The sequence below is a fragment of the Camponotus vicinus genome, unplaced genomic scaffold, assembly GCF_025532165.1.
Source record: "Camponotus vicinus isolate PSW18456_S1 unplaced genomic scaffold, iyCamVici1.0 SCAF_1, whole genome shotgun sequence".
In the NCBI taxonomy this organism is placed as follows: Eukaryota; Metazoa; Arthropoda; class Insecta; order Hymenoptera; family Formicidae; genus Camponotus; species Camponotus vicinus.
Genome location: NW_028141945.1, coordinates 23000882 through 23020557, shown reverse-complemented (window position 1 = coordinate 23020557; position 19676 = coordinate 23000882). Strand labels below are relative to the sequence as shown.

Genomic DNA, 19676 nt, shown 5'->3' with positions numbered 1-19676 from the left:
CCGAGTAGTCGAGTAGTTGTGATCTCTTTTCTTACCGCGATCTCGACGCTACCGAGACTGATTCCCCGAGATTGGTCCCGTGCTTCGTGAGACTAACGAGCGACGACTTGACGTACGGGATCCCTTCTCGCCTACCATCGAACGTGGGATGTTTGTCGTCGTGGTTCCACCTCGATCTCGATCTTTGTTTAAAGAGAAACACTTTGGGAGAAGGCAGCTCCGATGATGCTCTGTGCGTCACAATAATTCTGCGCACAAATAGACACGCGTCTCGAGTCTCGAGGCACGACCCTAATCTGACAAAAGATAACACCGATAGAGCTCTCGATACTTATTACTGTCACATTAGTCGATACTTATTACTGTCACATTAGTCGCTATCTATCTACTGGTCAACATTCAACATTCGAGAAAGTTGACTGGTATGATTTTATTGCTAGTCTCATGACGCGCGTTATCGATCGGGTTTTCATTTTAATTCATCGCCCAACGATGCAAAAAAAAAAAAACAAACAGTCTTGAACAGTCTTGAACAGTCTTGACAATCCGAATGTAAATTTCAAACATTGTAAAATCCGATATATAATGCTACATCTTTTAGCAAATTGTTGGTCAATCGAATGTTTGCTCTCTTCACGCGAACAATAATAATCTATTGATGCGAGAGCTAAAAATAGAAATCGATTTTGCAAAATAAGCACTAGCGATAATACTTGCGCGCATGAGAAAAAACCGCCGAAAAAATTTGACGGAACTTGTGATGCAACTTTAATCAATTCGATTGCGATAAAAGAGCAAATATATATAGCAATTTTATCTATACCTCATTTGAAAGCACAAAGTTTTTCACATTGATATTTCGATACGCATAAAATGTTATAAATAATGATCCAATTATATTTGAAATTAATTATTCTTTACCTCACCTCGCATGCAACTTGGATATTAAATGTCGTATAAGCGAGTATATATCATGCATCTTTTTTAAACTTTTCAGCGTAGGTCATAAAGATCATATATCTGACCTTTTCAGCTACTTTCTGTATATATTCTTTTTTCTTCCACTTTCTTCTTCTTTCGTTTTCCCTCCAATATATATATATATATATATCGTATTACATACATGTTATTTCAAGTCGAGAACAGAAAGTATGCAATTGTATAGAAGGGAAAACCTCTTATGACTCTGGCGAATTGCGTTCAAAGATCTGCTCGCCAGGAGCGTTGATTGGAGCGTTTGATTGACCAATCAGGACAAGATTTATTTCTCTATCCTGATTGGTCAGTCATACTCTACTCGTCCAATCCAACAGTGATATTCTATCTAATGTATTGCGATAGTCAATGGTAGTTCCATAACCAATTTTTACGAATGCACAGCAAATGAGGTTATATTTATCATGCATTGTTAAAGAATATTGCAATGTAAACACTTAGATAAATATCTCATGTGGTAAGATTGGGTATAAAATTCAGCGAAAGCTTGCGTATAAATATGTCACATTCATAAAGGTACAAAGTATTATTGTTATTGCGATATCGCGGCTAAAAAGTGAGCTTATGGCGCGATATACGAATTAAGAATGTCGAGAAGCGGTACGAGACGACGTTCGTCCAGCCGGGAGCGTACGCGTGAAAGTGACAAGTATGACAGGAAGAGACATCGCGACGATTGGAAGATCGACGAGCGCAGCTTGTCAAGAACCGATCGAGAGACGCGTAAATCCTCCTCGTCCTCGACGAGTCGTCGCGAAGAGAGCGACCAAGATTTCTACTTTAGTAATTACAAACACGAATTGAACAAGATTTTTACAGCAAATTCAAATCTCATTCACGACGTTGTGGATTTTTGGAAATTCGTCGAGAAATACGAGTCTGTCAAGAAACGATTGGGCGATAGCGAGGAATCTGCAGCTGATTCCTCTTTAAATTCTATCGGAGTGCCAGAAAAATATCACAAGTCCCATTGTCTGAATTTCAAGCTTAATTTGTCATATGGAGAATTATTTGCGCGAGTCCCCGAAGTGAAACAGCTGACAAAGTCTCGACTATTAAAGTTTAGGGACGTAATAGTCTTATACCTGGATTTTAAGCAAAAGGAAAAATTGAGCAAATTAAGAAAACTCAGGGACACGCAAGCTAATTTACCAGTCGCACGATATAAAGATGAAATTATCGAGACGGTAAAAAAGGAGAAAGTGGTCATTATAGCAGGAGACACGGGTTGCGGGAAATCTACTCAAGTACCTCGATACTTGTATGAAGCTGGTTTTCGAAAAATAGGTATAATATTGTCAATGTTTAAATATATCTTATATTTAAGTGATTATATATTTAATATGATATGATCTATACAATTATTTTTGTTTCATAATTTGCAATACAGCATGTACACAACCCCGAAGAATAGCGTGTATCTCATTGGCAAAACGTGTCGCTTTTGAAACATTGAGCGAGAACCTTAGTAGAGTTGGATATCAGATACGTTTCGAAAAACAGAAAAACCAAGAAACAAACATTACGTTCATAACTGAAGGTTTATTGTTACGACAAGTAAATATTTCATTTGTAAATGATTAAAGATAGTCTTGATAAAAAAGTTGTACATATTTAAATTATTTTACAGATGTCAGGTGAATTAGCACTATCTTCGTATGATGTGATAGTTTTAGATGAAGTGCACGAACGTCATTTACATGGAGATTTTTTATTGGGCATTATGAAATGCATTATTTATCAAAAACCTGATTTAAAATTGGTATTAATGTCTGCCACTATTAATATAGAGCTCTTTAGTAATTATTTTGCAAAGGAAGATGTTAAGATAATAGAAGTAAGAATATTTGCCACTTATAAGATAGTTAAACAGTTTAATTGTTTTTAAATACTTTTAAACATTGGTCAAATATATATATGTAAAACTGAGATTTTTCATACATATATTTAGGTTCCTGGAAGATTATATCCTATTCAATTGTTTTACCGTCCTGTAACTGTAGAAGATATCAGATATAAAAATGATCGTTTTAATCCAAGTCCATATGTACAAATAATGCAAATAATTGATCAAAAATATCCAGGTGAGAGAAAAATCTACATTTGAATTACAATAACAAACTCTGATTCTGTGGAAATAATCACAATTAATTATAATAGAAATTGATTAAAAATTAAAATTATTTACTGATATATTTTAATTAAAATTACAATTACATTGTCATAATTACAATAATAGAAACATTTCAGCCAATGAAAAGGGTGATTTATTAATATTCTTGAGTGGAATAAGTGAAATTACTGCAGTCGTAGATGCTGCCAAGGAATATAGTACAAAGAAGAATAATTGGATAGTTTTACCACTTCATAGTACCCTTTCCATCATTGAACAAGACAAGGTATATTCTCTCATATGATCTATCTTTGTAATTTATTTTTCTTTCATTTGTTTGATCATAAAAGATATGAAAGAATATTTTTACTTTCCCTAGGTATTTGACTATGCACCTGAAGGTGTTAGAAAGTGCATTGTTGCAACTAATATTGCAGAAACTTCCATTACTATTGATGGAATCAGATTTGTCGCCGATAGTGGAAAAGTGAAAGAAATGAGTTATGACCCATCATGTAAAATGCAAAGACTGAAAGAATTCTGGATAAGTAAAGCCAGTGCAGAACAGAGGAAGGGAAGATCAGGCAGGACTGGACCCGGAGTTTGTTACAGGTAAATAATCTGTAATTCTTGTAATAATGTTATCATTATTTATGAGATTGAGAATAAACGATATTGTTATTTTTTTATAGAATTTATTCAGAGGAAGACTATAAGATATTGGAAAAATATTCAACGCCAGAATTACAACGTGTACCCTTAGATTCTTCGTTGTTACAAATGATAGCAATGGGACTTCCTGATGTGCGAAAGTTTCCATTCATAGAGCCACCACCAGCCAACAGTATAGAAAACGCTATATTATCCTTAAAAGATCATGTTAGTATCTTAAATTTTGCATTTTTATTTTTCTTGCAAAGTGCTAAATATTAAGTTAACGATATTTTCACCAGGGTGCACTCACAGATAATGAAAAAATCACATGTATTGGTAAAACCTTGGCACGGCTACCCGTTGATATTACAATAGGAAAAATGTTAATAATGGGGTCAATTTTCCATCAAGTAGAACCTGTATTATCATTGGCTGCTGCTCTAAGTATACAAACACCATTCACAAATAGAGCATACAGAGATGCAGAATGTGAGGTAATTAATGTTAATAGATAAAACTATGCTACAAACATTTTATTTCGCAATGAAACAATATTGATAATATTAAAGACATCTAGAAAAAGATTAGAATCTGACCATGGTGATCCAATTACTTTACTGAATGCATTTAAAGAATGGCTAGAAGTGAAGCAAGAAAATTCTCAAGAATATAGAGGTGGCAGTAACAGTAGCAGAAAGTGGTGTCGAAGAAGAGGTTTAGAGGAACAACGATTCTACGAAATGATAAAATTAAGAACTCAATTTAAAGAATTACTTCAAGTTAGTCATGTATTTTTTTCACAGATATACTTTTAAAAAATATCACTATATATTCTATAATATTATATATTTTGTTTATATGGGATACATTGTATAGGACTGCAAATTACTCAAAAGTCTTCCAGAACCAAACTCTTCTATGACAAGTGCAGAACGTGCGATAAGACATGGAGAACTAAAGCTTTTAAAGTCTCTCAAAAGAACTTACAAGCAAAGTGAATCTAGAAAACGTAAACAATTAAAAGTAGAAACGTTTGATATACAATTGGAAGATAATGATGATGAAAATGGAGAGCTCGACATAAAAGATATAGAATTTCGAATGAAAAATGATTCGAGTCAAGTACAGAATCTTTTGACAGCGTCTACCGCGTGTAGTTATAAAGATCTAACAATGTTGAAGTTGATATTATGCAGTGGTTTATATCCACAGTTTACTTGTGCTGATGAGTATAATTATTGCAAGGTATAAAAATTACACATTATTTATAACTTATACAGGGTGTTTCATTTTAATTCGACCAGTCGAATATCTCGAAAACCAAGCCCGGGAGAGAAAAATATTTCAGACAAAAGTTGTTTGGTTTCGAGGGGGCCATAAGATGGTATCATTGGTTTGACCTTGAAGAGTCATTTGAAGGTCACGTGAAGGTCACTTCAATTTTTTTAAATGGAACACCCTATATATTTTTGCACACTCTTGTAGCTTATCTCGAGAGCTTTCCAAAACACTATCATTAAGTACCTTTTCGTTAAGTACTTTTTGAGTTATGAGGGTTGAAATAATTTCTTAATTTTACATAAACCGTAAAATATCTTGTAAAATATTCACTTTTCGATTATCTTACCTTAATACTTTTATGTACAAAATAATGAGAGGAATCAATTGGTGTAAAAAAAACACATAGTTGTTTTTAAGAAAAAATATGGAATTGTTAATTGCAAATTACATATTTTTTCTTCAAAACAACTATGTGTTTTCTTTACACCAATTGATTCCTCTCATTATTTTGTACATAAAAGTATTAAGGTAAGATAATCGAAAAATGAATATTTTACTAGATATTTTACGGTTTATGTAGAATTAAGAAATTATTTCAAGCCTCATAACTCAAAAAGTACTTAACGAAAAGGTACTTAATTATAGTGTTTTGGAAAGCTCTCGATGTCAGCTACAAGAATGTGCAAAAATATATAGGGTATTCCATTTAAGAAATTTAAGGTGACCTTTATGTGACCTTCAAATGACTGTTCAAGGTCAAATCATTGTCACCATCTTATGGCCCCCTCGAAACCAAACAACTTTTGTCTGAAATATTTTTCTCTCCCGGGCTTGGTTTTCGAGATATTCGACTGGTCGGATTAAAATGAAACACCTTGTATATTTATGTCTATATGATGATATGTAAAAATGTTTTTCAATTTATTATTCAGTCTATGAGTGAGCAATTATTTCATACAAAAGCAAAACCCTATGTTGCATTGCATCCAATGAGCTTTTTTGGAAATCATCAGCAACTTTTGCAAATTGAAGAAGCGGATATAATATCGATACCAGGATTTAAAAGTAAAAGTCCTGTTAGCTCTAAACATCAGATATTGGCATATCTGTAAATTTTTATTTATGTCTATTTTATAACATAATTTGTCAAATATGAATAAATTTAATACATTATAATAAACGCTTTGGCAGATCCCTCTTGGAAACTACAAAACCATATTTGGTAAATACTTTGAGAATGCCTGCCGCACAAACATTATTGCTATTTGCACGTGAAATAGATACAAATAGTATATTCTCCTTGTAAGTATATACTTTTATGTTATAATTTTATATAAATTCGTGTATTTTTATATGTCCTTATAAAAGAAAGTAATATTAATTAAATCTAATCTAAGACGGATTTTACATGTTGCAGAATAGCATGTGATTCATGGCTCATGTTAGAATTTCCTGTTCCTGACAGTGGTCAGACTTTATTGATGAGAGCGACCAAATTGAGAAATAAATGGGATTTCTTATTAAATCAGCAATTACAAGGTATAAGTATTCCTTTTAACATGATTAAATTATATTTTCTTTTTCTTTCCTTTTCTTTATCTAATATTTATAGTAAGATTAATATAAGTGTCTTATTTTCAGGATCTGATGATGCAAACAATGAAATAAAAGATTTTAGTAAAATTGAGCAAAATCTTACTCAAGAACTGATAGAATATATGCACACTACAGTACCGTATACGATAAAACGATTGTTACCGGCCGACTTAAAAATGATATATGTTGGCAATGGCAATAATGATACATGCATAGAGCCTAATCCTTTTCAAGCTGATTTTAAGCGTGTAGCAAATATAACTAAAGGTGGAGTTCATATAACAGACAATATTACATATAATTGGTGAGTGTAAAAGATTATTGAATTAATTAATATAGCAATTTATTCATTTTTTTATTATTACAGCTTAAAGGAAACTGATTGGAGTGAACACCTAATTACAGAAATGCGCGAAACTGAATGGCATTGTCAAAATTGTGATTTTCAAGCAGTCCTATCAAATATAGAAAAACTTCAGCATCAAAACTGTTGTACAATCGCAAATGCAGTCAATATCGAAAAAGAAAGTGAAAATATCACGCGTAAACCTAATAGTCAAGCATATGAATGTTCTGATTGTTCACAAATATTATATCTCACACCTATTGAGATATTGAAGCATAAGAAATTACATATTAAAGCGAACTAAGATATCTATAGCACTGGATTGTATATAAGTAGAAAATATATTTCTTAAAAGAGAGTAATTTACATAAATATATAAATGGTCTTTATATAAATAAATATATTAATATTTCTTTGACAGATATTCATAGAAAATCTAGGTATGTATTATATACATATATTTTATACATAAAATTAAATATTTCTTTAAAAGTAAAATTAATATATTTTAATACTAGAAATTGCAAAGTTTTTGCCTACAAAGAATTTTATTCTTTATACAGGGTATTCGCAAAATCGCCCGCAATACTTCAGGAAGTGATTCAGGATACAAAAAGGAGGAAAAAAGCTATAAATTACGATTTTTTAAACATAAAAGTGGCTATAACTCGGAAACAACTTATTGCCGGACTTATGTTTATATAGCTTTTTTCCCTTCTTTTTGGGTTCCGAATCACTTCCTGAAGTACTGCGGGCGATTTTCCGAATACCCTGTATACATAAATTTTAATAAATATATAGTATTTACACAATAACAATAAAAAAAATAAAAAAATATTTTTTACAATATATTAAGTATACATGTATAAAACGTGACATATTAAGTCCATGGCAAGAAATTTGAAAACAATAAACATCCTATAATTGCGTATCCTATAAAATAGAATAGTACAAGTTTATCTTGTAATGTATATTGTTTTTGTGATAAGAAAAATACTTTCCATTTCGAGCAAATGTTTTCTTCATTTTCATATCGTAAATCAATATGATTAATATACTTATGAGACATGGTCAAAGCACAATACCAATATATCAAAGGACTCGCAGAAGCTAATAAACGTGTGCTGACTTGGATATGTGTAAAGAATAGGCAAATTATGGTTAAAAATAATCCGTGTACTACAAAAACAAACATATTTAATGGGTATTTCTTTACTTTGATAGCATTTCCGTTTTTTCTTTTATTATCAAAAAGTCCTAACAAGTACAATTCATCCTTATATTCGCAAGCAAATTCTTTTATACATTTCAACATAATAAACAATATCGGACAAGCTAAAATAAAATTTGGTATTTGTTTAAATTGATAATATTTTAAGAATCCAACATTCCAATATGTCTTTTGCACATATGAATATGCTAGAGGTATAGTAGCATTACACCATATGGAACCTGTCATGCCTGGTAATACTAGATTATTTTCTGTAGCATACTGTAAAACGTGAACTGGCAGTAACGATTTATCAAATGTAGAAGTACAAAATTTAATATAATTGTATATTTGTAAAAGAAAAAACGGAGACAGCGATATAATTATTGTGCTCAAAATAGTAAAGCAATTTTTTAATGTTATTAGTTTAAAAATATATGATATATTGCGTTTTTGTTTATGTTTCTGAATTTCTTTCGATACAGAATTACACAAATTCTTAAGTCCGAAATATATAGGGAAGCCTATATTGACGATACCATTCGACCTTGTTAAAATCGACAATGCCAATGGAAAATAAATGGTAGACGTATATTTCATACTGCTGAGCATGATATAAAATGTTAAATATGCAAACATGGATTCTGAATATACGGCCGAGAAAAATATGCTGGCTGGATTTATACAGTAAAGTATCGCTGCTTTGTAAGCCGTTACAGTATCTTGAAATACGTATACGGTGAGATCGTAAAGGATGAGGGCTGATTTTACGAAACATAGGAAATTAATAAATGTCGCAGCAACGATCATGGAATTTTGGCTGTTTAACACAGGGCATATATTCGTCAAAGCAATGGCAACGATACGAATCAGAGCTGGATACAATGGATAAAAAGCAATAGTATTTTCATATGTATACCCATATTTCGCAATATGCAAAAAATATTCTCCGTCCCAACGTGTAAGGCCGTTGAACAAAAAGTAAATTATTTGATCCCACAGGGACTCTACTTTTTCCGCGAAATTCAGAGGTCTTTTAAACGCATCTGCATGATGATCGCGAATTAATGCATTGAAAATTGTTTGCAATATTAATATTGCACCTCTACTGACGATTGCGAACCAAAGAACTTTCCGTCTTGGCGAATACATTATGCAATTGCGCATGTTGTCTATCTTAATTTCACGTAAAAATATAGATCAGTCGTATTATGAAATAGACTTGTAATCATCTCACTTATGATAAAATAAAATGTTCATCGGTGATTCACATTTTTCGTTTCCTGTGTATATTTTATCATACAGAGAGAGGAAGTGGTCGAATCGAGTCACTTGCACGATATCCTCCGAATGTAAAGTTGCCACAGATCTATTAGGGAGTGGACAGTGCGCTGAAACATAATTTTTACGTGACATAATTCCAGACTATTATGTAGAAAACGCAACATGTATTTTATATTTTATTTATCATTCATTATCGCAATTAATTTTTCATTAATTGCTGCACAGAATACAACAATAAATACTACAATAAAACCGCCAGATCCGAACAAACGTATGTTTTTATATGTATTTTGCATTATAAATTGTAGGAATAATTTTATAATGGCTTATGTGATTTTTTTTATTTATATTATTTACATTAAATTGTGTATGATAAAATATTAAAATGTTTTTATACTTGCCAGATTTCAAAAAGCCGGATAAAAAATCAGTTGATAAAACATTTGATAAAGACTTAACAGATTGGTTATTTACTGGATGTTGGGGAGAGAATAATCAACCAAATAAATGCTCCCAGTATCGTAGTGGAACCGAATATCCTAGTTACGATGGATGGTACAATAATGTTGGTAAACCAGAGCTAGGTGCAGTTGACACTCCATTGCTAAGAAGACTGCCAGCCGCTTATGAAGATGGAGTATACAAGCCGTCAGGTTCTAATAGACCAGAACCATTAGAGATAAGTGAGAAACTGTTGAGCGGAAAAATTGGATCAAAATCAAGAACGGGAAGAAATGCGTTGCTTGTATTTTTCGGTACGCAAAAATGTGTATTTATATCGTATAAAATTTTAAAATTATATCAAATATTTGCACATTTGCAAATTTATACGTTGTAAGAATATCTTATCTATATAAAATGTGATTTGCAAAAAAATGATTTTACAAATAATTGAATCAAGTATATAGATTAAATATTTTTCAAATATGTTATATATTTGTAGTAAAAAACATAAGAGATATTTATGGTGATATTTAATATACGATATAATGAAAAAAAAATACATTTTTAGGTCAGCAAGTAGTGGAGGAAATTTTAGATGCTCAAAGGCCAGCGTGCCCACCCGAATATATCAATATAAAGATTCCTGAAAACCATCGATACAGAATTAAGCCAGGACACACGGAAATGCCGGTTTTACGCACGCGGTACGATCATCGAACCGGTCATTCGCCAAATAATCCTCGTCAACAAGTAACGTTTGATAATGCAGTTTTATTCTCGTTTTAATGCAACACACAATTTTATTATCAATATGTTGCAGCTAAACGAGATTACGCCATTCTTAGATGGTGGATTAATTTACGGTACATCTAAAGCATGGTCCGACGTTTTAAGGACAAATAGCAGTGGAATATTACAGCCGGATGGTCAACTCGCATCATCGTACTTTGGTTTATATCCTGATTACAATACGGTCCGATTACCGATGGCCAATCCACCGCCTCCTATTCATCATCATCAATATGTTTCGCAGCATTATAGCGAGAGCGTCACCAGATATTTCAGTGAGTAAAGCTTTATTCGCACAAAACACAATATTAGAATAAACGAGTATTAGAATTTTGTGCCACAGACGCGTTTAGCAGCATCGGCTATATGATGATCCTTTGGGGTGCACTCGTATTCAATCTTTTCGGAATAAGGCATCGGAACGTCGACACCGGCGCACCGCACTGCGGGTGCGTCGAGCTGAAAAAACACTGGGTTCTCCATTACCGTTGCAACAATCTCGGATCCTACTCCGCATCTTGGCCAGCCTAATTCAACAGTCATCAATCGATGTGTCTTGCCGATCGATTTAAACACAGTGTCCCAGTCCAAAGGTCTGAGCGAGCGCAGATTGATAACTTCTGCCTCGATTCCTTGTCCGGCCAATATCTCGGCCGCTTGAAGCGTATACATGCACGCCTGGCCGTAGGTTACCAGAGTGATATGTTTGCCAGGTTTCTCCACCTTGGCCTTGCCAAAAGGTATCTGGTAGTCTTTGTCCATAGCTTGGTCGGATACGGGAAACTCGAGGTTGTAAAGTAACTCGCTCTCCAGCATAATAACAGGATCGGGATCGCGTACAGCTGCCTTGAGGCAGCCCCTGTAATCCTCGCAGGTGCACGGCGACACAACCTTCAAGCCGGGCGTGCTCATGAACCACGCGGCAAAGCATTGAGAATGTTGCGCGGCCAAACCTTTAGCGTTTCCGTTTGGGCCGCGAAACAGAACTGGCACGGAATATCTCCCAGCAGACATGTAGAGATTCTTAGCGGCACCATTGACGATACGGTCGATGGCTTGCATGGCGAAATTGAAGGTCATGAACTCACATATCGGCCTCAAGCCTAAGAGCGCCGCGCCGATCGCTATTCCACAGAATCCAGCCTCTGTGATCGGTGTATCGATGATCCGTTTGTCGCCGTACTTCTTCCAAAGACCGCGTGTAATCTTATAAGCACCGTCGAACTCGGCGACTTCCTCTCCGATGATGAATACTTTCTCATCCCGAGCCAACTCCTCGTCGAGAGCCATGTTCAACGCGTCTCGTACAGTCATCTTTGTGACAGATCTGCGAGACGGTTCATTAATGACGCAAAGATGCGTCGTTCGCAGCATCAATTTATTTCTCAATGAATTGAGAAAATTCATCTTGGAATAAATATTTCGTATATCTGATTATTAATACGCTACGTATATTTTAGAATTGGGAAATCCGCGAGGGAATGAAAATCCGTTCCTGCTGACTTTTGGTATAATATGGTTCAGATGGCATAACTTCGTAGCGTCTCATATTAAACGTCACAATCCAAATTGGTCAAGCGACAAGATTTATAATGAGGCTCGTAAATGGGTGATAGCGACCCAGCAACACATTGTCATCGATGAATGGTTGCCTTCGTGGCTGGGAAAAATACTTCCTGTATATAAGGGTAAATAGAAATAATACTAGTCAATATGTGATAGCGTATTGATAAATACGATACATGTTCGATGTTTACTTGCAATTTGCATATAATTATAATTTATAATTCCTAATTGATAATTTATTCGTTGTTTAAAGGTTACAATCCCAATATCGATCCGCAGATAGAACAATTTTTCCAATCGGCTGCTTTTCGTTTTGGACACACTTTGGTTCCACCAGGTAAATAAGGCATTCGATTTTTTTATTAATATTAGATGGATTAAATCATTTTCAAAATACGTCTATATAAATACGTCATAAGGACGTCTATATTAATAATGACAAGTGAAATTAGTTAAATAAACAATATTAATTTTCATAGCACAGTCTGCCTTTTATTTAATTATAAGGTGATAAAAGAAAAATCGATTTATACTTGTTGATTTGATGAAAGATCATAAATGTATGTATAATGTTGTCATAATAGAATTGTGCAGTTACATAACGTTAATATAATGATAATTACAATGTTAGGTGTATACTTGCGCAACTATGGAAGAAATAATTGTTCTTTGGAATCATATCCAATTAGAACATGCAATAATTATTGGATGTCACAGGTATTTTGACAATTATATATGTGTGTTTAAAATTTCGACAACGCGCACGCAATAAAATATGTAAACGATTATTTAGAATTCTCTCTATGCAAATTTAACAAGAATAAAGGATGTCATTGACGTGGAGAAATTATTAATGGGAATGGCTATTCAATTATGCGAAGAAGAGGATCACAAGATCGTTGAAGATTTGCGGGGCAGTTTATTCGGGCCACTGGAATTCTCAAGAAGAGACTTAATGGCACTTAATATTCAGAGGGGACGCGATCACGGAGTACCCGATTATAACAGCGCTCGTCGTGCGTACGGTTTACCGGAAATTAAAAATGTATCTCATTTTAATCGCGTAAATCAAGCGGTATGTTGTCAAGCGGTATAAATATTTTAATTCTTATATTTAACCACAATGTTGCAAAATATATTTTATTTAAGATATTTTATTTATTTTAAATAATATTTTATTTATTATTTAAAATATTTGATTTAAGATTCGAGATGAATTTCTCAGACTGTACAATAACTCGTTCAATAACGTGGATATCTGGGTAGGTGGTATACTAGAAACTAACGATGGACCCGGGGAGCTATTTCAAAGTATTATCAGTGATCAATTTCAACGAATACGCGACGGTGATAGATTTTGGTACAAGAATTTCGACAATAAGTACGCAATTATACCGCTGTACTATATTTCATTATATATCTTGTACAATTGATTCGATAAACTCTAGATACGACTTTGTTTCTAGACTTTTTACTTACGAGGAAATTCGAAGATTAGAACAATTATCATTTTATGATATGTTAATGTGTATCACTAAAATGGAGTGGAACGATATTCCAAGAAATCCCTTTAGAGTCCCTACAACAGGTAAAGGAGAAACTATATGTGGAAATGTAAATTTATTTAATAGTAGTTAAAAAATATCATTAAATATATTTGTATTCTCTTTCAGTGGATGATATACATCCCAGTTGTATTAATAATAAAATTGTTAAAGAAGGCAATTGTGCATCCGGTTCTTGTTTTCATGCTGATCAGATAAATGAATATACAATCGAAAATTGCACAGAACCTGGAACTTATGATTTTTTCTCGAACAGCAGCGTATCCTTCATTCTTACATTTTTAGGTGTATCAATATTTTTCTGCGGTAATAATTTTTTAATTTCATTTCTAATGATTATTATTCAAACATTGTCTGACAACATGGACATTATGTTAATTTTTGTATGTTAATTTCGACACACAGGTATCATTACATTAATAGTGTTTAAGATACAACTTAAGGAAAAGAAATCAATGAGAGAAAGTATTAAGAAAGTAGATCATAGTGATAATATAGATATTATACATACTGGTAAGAGTTTTTTCAGATATATGCATCTCTTTATATTGCATATATGTATAACAAAAATTTTCTTCATAAATAGCTAGTCAATGGCAAGAACCAAAAGCTGCACTTAGATATGTAATATTAATGCCAAATATCAGAAAGAAGCAACTGGAAGTGAAAAATCAATTGGGACATTTGATACGCGGTATCGACTTTCCAAACAATAGCAATGTTGTGGTATATATTTTTCTAACATGTATCAATTATCGTTTACTACAATATAGCATAAGCAATAGCGCATAAATAATTAATAAGTATTTAATAAAATGTTTCAAATTTTTCTTCTACAGATTTATTGCGCATCTGATAGTCACTATATTTTAATCCGTGTACATCATAGTTATGATTTAGTATTAAAGTTTGATTCCGATTTTTTAAGAAGCACATTTATAAAAGCATTCGAAAGATTTATATCAGATATTGCAAAATCCAGAAATGTTTCAATGCAAATGATGACTAATATCACACATGCAGCATTACTCAAGCAAGCAATAACTAAAAAGCATCGTCAGAAGAAATTGGAAATGTTTTTCCGCGTCGTATTTGCACAGGTATCTTTCTTTATTTTTTGTCTTGTAAAATATTCAAATAATTTTGAATAATATAACTTAGATATATCCATCCTGTATGTGTGTGCTTTCAGGCATTCCATATTGCACACACGGAAGAAGAAATTCTACAGATAGATTCGACAGTTGCAAGAGAAGTAATTTATACCGAGCTAACCATCATAGAATTCGCGGAAGCTCTGAGTATGAAGCCGGACGCTGAATTCGTAAAGAAGGTAATATTTACATTAAATCTGATAAGTAATATGCAAATATGCAGCACAAATATATTTGTTGAAAGATTATACATACTTATACATTTACAGATATTTAATCTAGTGGATAAAGATAAGAACGGTTTTATATCATTTCGAGAATTTGTTGACATGTTGGTAATATTTCTAAAGGGCTCCGCAGAAGAGAAAATGAAGTTAATGTTTGATATGTATGATATTAATGGTACAGGAAGACTTAAAAAAGAAGAGTTCTCGGCTATGTTAAGGTATAATTTTAAATTATTCAATTGCATGGCACATACTATCCTGTGCGTTTCTTACATGCATTATATTAAATACTTGCAGATCATTCATGGAGACTGGCAATGCTGATATAACAGATGATGAGTTGGAAGCTTTGGTGCAATCCATGATGTATCACGCCGATTTGGCAAACAAAGAAACTATAAATTTACAAGATTTTCAACAGATACTCAGCGATTTTAATGATAAATTCAATTATGCAGAACTAGAATTCAATGTGCCTGCAGATGGAAAGAGTAGCAGAAAGCTTCATGCAGGCGTGCAAACTGTTAGATCAACATTTATTGGCGAAGTACAAAAGACGGTAGAGAGTCTATATGCTGATCCAAATGAATTACGATACAGAATCGAGGGCAAAATAGAGAATAAAAAAAATGCGAAAGAGGAAAAAAGTAATAGCGAAATTATTGACAAGAATGAGAAAATTGTTGAAGAGGTGAAAAAACACTCGGATAATTATTGGTATCCTATAATGAAATATCTCGCTAATAAACGATTGCAAATATTCTGGGCATGTTTGTACACTCTATTTCTGCTTGGTATTTTCGCAGAGCGAGTATATTGTATGTCCTTTTCGAACATCGTCTTACAAGAAATCTAACTTTAATTTTTGTACTTTGTAATAATCAATAATGCCCTTTTATACATAGATTATTCTATACAACGAGAACATTCTGGTTTGAGACGAATATTAGGCTATGGTCTTACTATAACGAGAGGTGCGGCATCGGCTATGATGTTTACTTATTCCACGTTACTAATCACAATGTGCCATAATACTATTACTGTTTTGAGAACTACGATTTTGCAATTTTACATTCCTTTCGATTCAGCAATGGAAATGCACAAATATATTGCTTGTTGGGCATTATTCTTTACTGGTGAGGATATAAAATTGTTTAATCTTAGTTTAAATAATGTGTAAAATATTTGTCAACGACTTAATTATAGCTTACTTCAAGAAAGAGAAAGAATTTTTTAACAAATTATGTTTATGTTTACTCATGTTATGTCTTAATATTTTTAGTGTTACATATAATCGGACACGGCTTTAATTTTTATCATATATCTACACAAACTGCTGACGATCTGACGTGTTTGTTTCGGAACTATTTCCACGCGTAAGTCTACATCTCTTTCCTAGATTTGCAATCTCATTCAATTTTCAAATATTTAAATGTGTATTTATTCATCATTATATTGATATTTAGATATAATTATACTGATATTTAGATCACATGAATTGCCAAAATTCCATTATTGGTGTTGGGGTACAATGACAGGTATAACAGGAATAATTTTAACCATTTTAACTGGATTAATATTTGTGTGTTCTTTGCCAATGGTACGCAAGTCATTCTACAATTGGTTCTCTTTTATACACTCCTTGTATCCAATTTTCTATATACTGATGATTTTACATGGCAGTGGAAGATTAGTACAGGTAATTAATATTATCATATATAATTTTTATAATTATTTTTATATATGTATAAAAAAATATACTACCTAAAATCATATTACATAATTGCAAAACTTTATTTGTAATTAATTACAATAGGAACAATATTTTCATTATTTCTTCTTGGGACCAGCCATTCTATTTATTCTTGATAAAGTCATAACTGTGACCAGAATAACGATAGAGATACCAATACTTAAGGCAGAAATTTTACCATCAGGTATTTCTTTTTGAAAATATCACAATATCCTCGTTTTTATTTTTATTCAAATCTCTTTATGCATATATATATATATATATATATATATATATATATATATATATATATATATAATTTATATACATATATGTTATAGGTGTAACATGTATAACATTTCTAAAACCTTTAAATTTTCAATACAAATCTGGTCAGTGGATTAGAATAGCATGTCCAGTATTGCAAACAAATGAATATCATCCATTTACTTTATCGTCTGCACCACATGAAACGAATTTAAGTATACATGTACGAGCAGTTGGACCATGGACCACAAATATTAGAGAAAAACTAGAATTGTATACAATGACTAATGAAAATTTACCAATGGTAATTTTTTACATCATTATATTTGTCTGAAATTCCACATTTATATATATTCACAAAATGTTTACTAATAATATAATTTTTTCATTATATATCTATTTATTCATAGATTCATATTGATGGTCCATATGGAGAAGGCCATCAAGATTGGGATAAATATGAAGTGGCAATCATGGTTGGTGGTGGTATAGGTGTTACACCTTTTGCATCAATACTCAAAGATATTGTTTTTAAGTCAAACTATAATTTAAATTTTGGTTGCAAAAAGGTAATAATATGAAATTTAATTCTACTAAACTTTAAATGATAGTAGGAAAAAAAATGTATGTAAAAATATTTTAATTTGCAGGTATATTTTGTTTGGGTGACAAGAACACAAAAACAATTTGAATGGATGGTTGATATATTGAGAGAGCTTGAAAAAGCAGATATTAATAACACAGTATCAATTCATATTTTTGTTACTCAGTTTTATCAAAAATTTGATCTGCGTACGATACTTTTAGTAAGATATCTAAATGTTATCATATTAATTTGAAAAAATTGGGTTTCAAAAAATCTCCAACTAAATATGATTTTCAGTATATTTGCGAACGTCATTTTCAAAAGATTTCAAACAAATCCTTATTTACTGGACTGAAAGCAGTGACACATTTTGGACGCCCGAAATTCTCTCAATTTTTCTTGTCTATACAAAAATTGCATCCTACTGTAAGTATTTACTGATCAATGTAAATAATCACATTTAATATTAATTGCCTAATTTTTGTAATCAGTATTATATTATATTATGTTTTAAATTCTTTACATTGCGTACTTTTAAAAAATTTCTATTTCAGACAAACAAGATTGGTGTTTTTAGTTGTGGTACACCAGCTATGACACAAGCGGTAGATGCAGCTTGTAAAGCAATTAATCTAACAGAAATCAATGATACGTTATTTCAACATCATTACAAAAGTTTTTAAAAGTTTCTTTCTGAATATTTAGTATAAAATTTTCTGTGATAGGTTCAATTGTTTCATAATAATCATAATTTTAATTCGTCACTTTTACTCATGTATCTCTTTGATAAGTCATGTTCTTGTAAGTAAACATTATGTATGGAAAGATAAACTAAGAAATAGAAATAAAAAAAAAATACTTTGTCATATACTTGCATTAATATTAGAATTATATATCATAAATAACTCTTTGATTAAAATTTCATAGTTAATATTACTTAGATATTAATACTATTGTATCATTTAGTAAATATTAATAAAATTAATTATATTATTGATATGTTAATAATCGCGTTATTAAATAATTTTACATATACTCACTCAAATATATATGTTTATGCGGACAGGAATACTTTACAGTTTCTTCACAGATGTGATTCTAATATCGCAACTTATCAATCTAATGGTCGAAAATTCCCGCCATTCTACTATACTAAAATCAATAAAAAAAAATGTTACAAAACTTTTGTTTTTAAGGAAAAAGACTTCGAATAAATATTTTTTTAAAATCTAAGTAAAGTACTCTAAACTAAACACTTACCGATTCACTCTCTGTTTGATAAAAAATTCAACTAATGCGTTGAAATTACTATCCGACTGATACACACAAAGAAAAATGAAGATACCTCTACATTTTTAAAACATGGATAATAAACTACATAGTCGTAAAACTTGTCAGTAAATAATTATTATGTTCATAAAGGCCCATATTCTGAATCCTCTTTTATCGATAAAAATGCTCCTAAAAGCGGCTTGTAGCCAATCAGAAGGTTTATATGCCACTTTTAGAGGCACTTTTATCGATAAAAGAGGATTCAGAATATGGGCCAAAGTGTCGAAGATAAATTCGATTGGTTATCGGATAGAGAACTTTTACGATCAAAAGTTTTTTCCAATAATAGCCAATCAGAATTGCGTTTGAGAATTTATCACATTAAGTAAAATACGTTATTGGCCGCATTCTGCTAAGTAACAATCGAACATGATTGGTTTCTACTTTCAGATCCGACCAATCAGCGTCGAATTACATCGGCCGCATTCAGCGGACTCAACTGCTAAGTAGCAATTGAACATGATTGGTTTCTACTTTCAGATCCGACCAATCAGCATCGAATTACATCGGAAAATCTAGTAATGTTGCCCAACT

General features: G+C 32.0%; 3 protein-coding genes across 9 annotated transcripts; 2 read left to right on the top strand and 1 right to left on the bottom strand.

Moving 5' to 3' along the window:
• Window positions 1–1342: 1342 nt before the first annotated feature.
• Window positions 1343–7410, top strand: LOC145959658 (putative ATP-dependent RNA helicase DHX34). Its single transcript, XM_083078706.1, has 15 exons — window positions 1343–2283; window positions 2387–2553; window positions 2627–2833; window positions 2948–3080; window positions 3247–3395; window positions 3489–3721; window positions 3802–3988; window positions 4063–4257; window positions 4333–4542; window positions 4640–5008; window positions 5977–6152; window positions 6236–6346; window positions 6462–6583; window positions 6686–6944; window positions 7008–7410. The coding sequence occupies exons 1-15, from the start codon at window positions 1584–1586 to the stop codon at window positions 7288–7290; spliced, it is 3501 nt and encodes a 1166-aa protein (XP_082934832.1). The 5' UTR covers window positions 1343–1583; the 3' UTR covers window positions 7291–7410.
• LOC145959661 (pyruvate dehydrogenase E1 component subunit beta, mitochondrial-like) lies at window positions 6122–19204 on the bottom strand. 7 transcript variants are annotated; one of them, XM_083078720.1, is made up of 5 exons: window positions 19071–19204; window positions 18851–18962; window positions 13759–15620; window positions 9882–10136; window positions 6122–9587 (listed from the first exon to the last, which is right to left on the bottom strand). In XM_083078720.1, exon 5 carries the CDS (start codon window positions 9361–9363, stop codon window positions 7867–7869), a length of 1497 nt encoding a protein of 498 aa, XP_082934846.1. In that variant the 5' UTR covers window positions 9364–9587; window positions 9882–10136; window positions 13759–15620; window positions 18851–18962; window positions 19071–19204; the 3' UTR covers window positions 6122–7866. The 7 variants fall into 7 exon arrangements, with proteins under 7 accessions (XP_082934846.1, XP_082934845.1, XP_082934844.1 ...); XM_083078719.1 differs by having other exon boundaries at window positions 13759–13858; XM_083078718.1 differs by lacking the exon at window positions 13759–15620 and having other exon boundaries at window positions 9882–10171.
• LOC145959657 (dual oxidase 2-like) lies at window positions 8134–18676 on the top strand. The gene is made up of 26 exons (XM_083078705.1): window positions 8134–9751; window positions 9885–10235; window positions 10493–10674; window positions 10745–10988; window positions 12174–12401; window positions 12533–12616; window positions 12911–12996; window positions 13073–13354; window positions 13485–13660; window positions 13746–13867; window positions 13953–14150; window positions 14250–14357; window positions 14431–14570; window positions 14684–14944; window positions 15037–15177; window positions 15268–15443; window positions 15523–16043; window positions 16131–16361; window positions 16508–16601; window positions 16714–16924; window positions 17042–17162; window positions 17299–17528; window positions 17635–17793; window positions 17875–18030; window positions 18108–18236; window positions 18365–18676. The coding sequence occupies exons 1-26, from the start codon at window positions 9643–9645 to the stop codon at window positions 18491–18493; spliced, it is 4869 nt and encodes a 1622-aa protein (XP_082934831.1). The 5' UTR covers window positions 8134–9642; the 3' UTR covers window positions 18494–18676.
• Window positions 19205–19676: the final 472 nt, after the last annotated feature.

Bases quoted from the DNA above. Each gene is read 5' to 3' on its own strand.
- LOC145959661 (XM_083078720.1), bottom strand. From the start codon at position 9,363: ATGCGCAATTGCATAATGTATTCGCCAAGACGGAAAGTTCTTTGGTTC.
- LOC145959657 (XM_083078705.1), top strand. From the start codon at position 9,643: ATGTATTTTATATTTTATTTATCATTCATTATCGCAATTAATTTTTCA. The intron at 14,358-14,430 runs GTAAGAGTTTTT...CTTCATAAATAG, and splicing joins TATAGATATTATACATACTG to CTAGTCAATGGCAAGAACCA. The intron at 16,602-16,713 runs GTAAGTCTACAT...ACTGATATTTAG, and splicing joins TTTCGGAACTATTTCCACGC to ATCACATGAATTGCCAAAAT.
- LOC145959658 (XM_083078706.1), top strand. From the start codon at position 1,584: ATGTCGAGAAGCGGTACGAGACGACGTTCGTCCAGCCGGGAGCGTACG. The intron at 6,584-6,685 runs GTATAAGTATTC...TCTTATTTTCAG, and splicing joins ATTAAATCAGCAATTACAAG to GATCTGATGATGCAAACAAT. The intron at 6,945-7,007 runs GTGAGTGTAAAA...TTATTATTACAG, and splicing joins GACAATATTACATATAATTG to CTTAAAGGAAACTGATTGGA.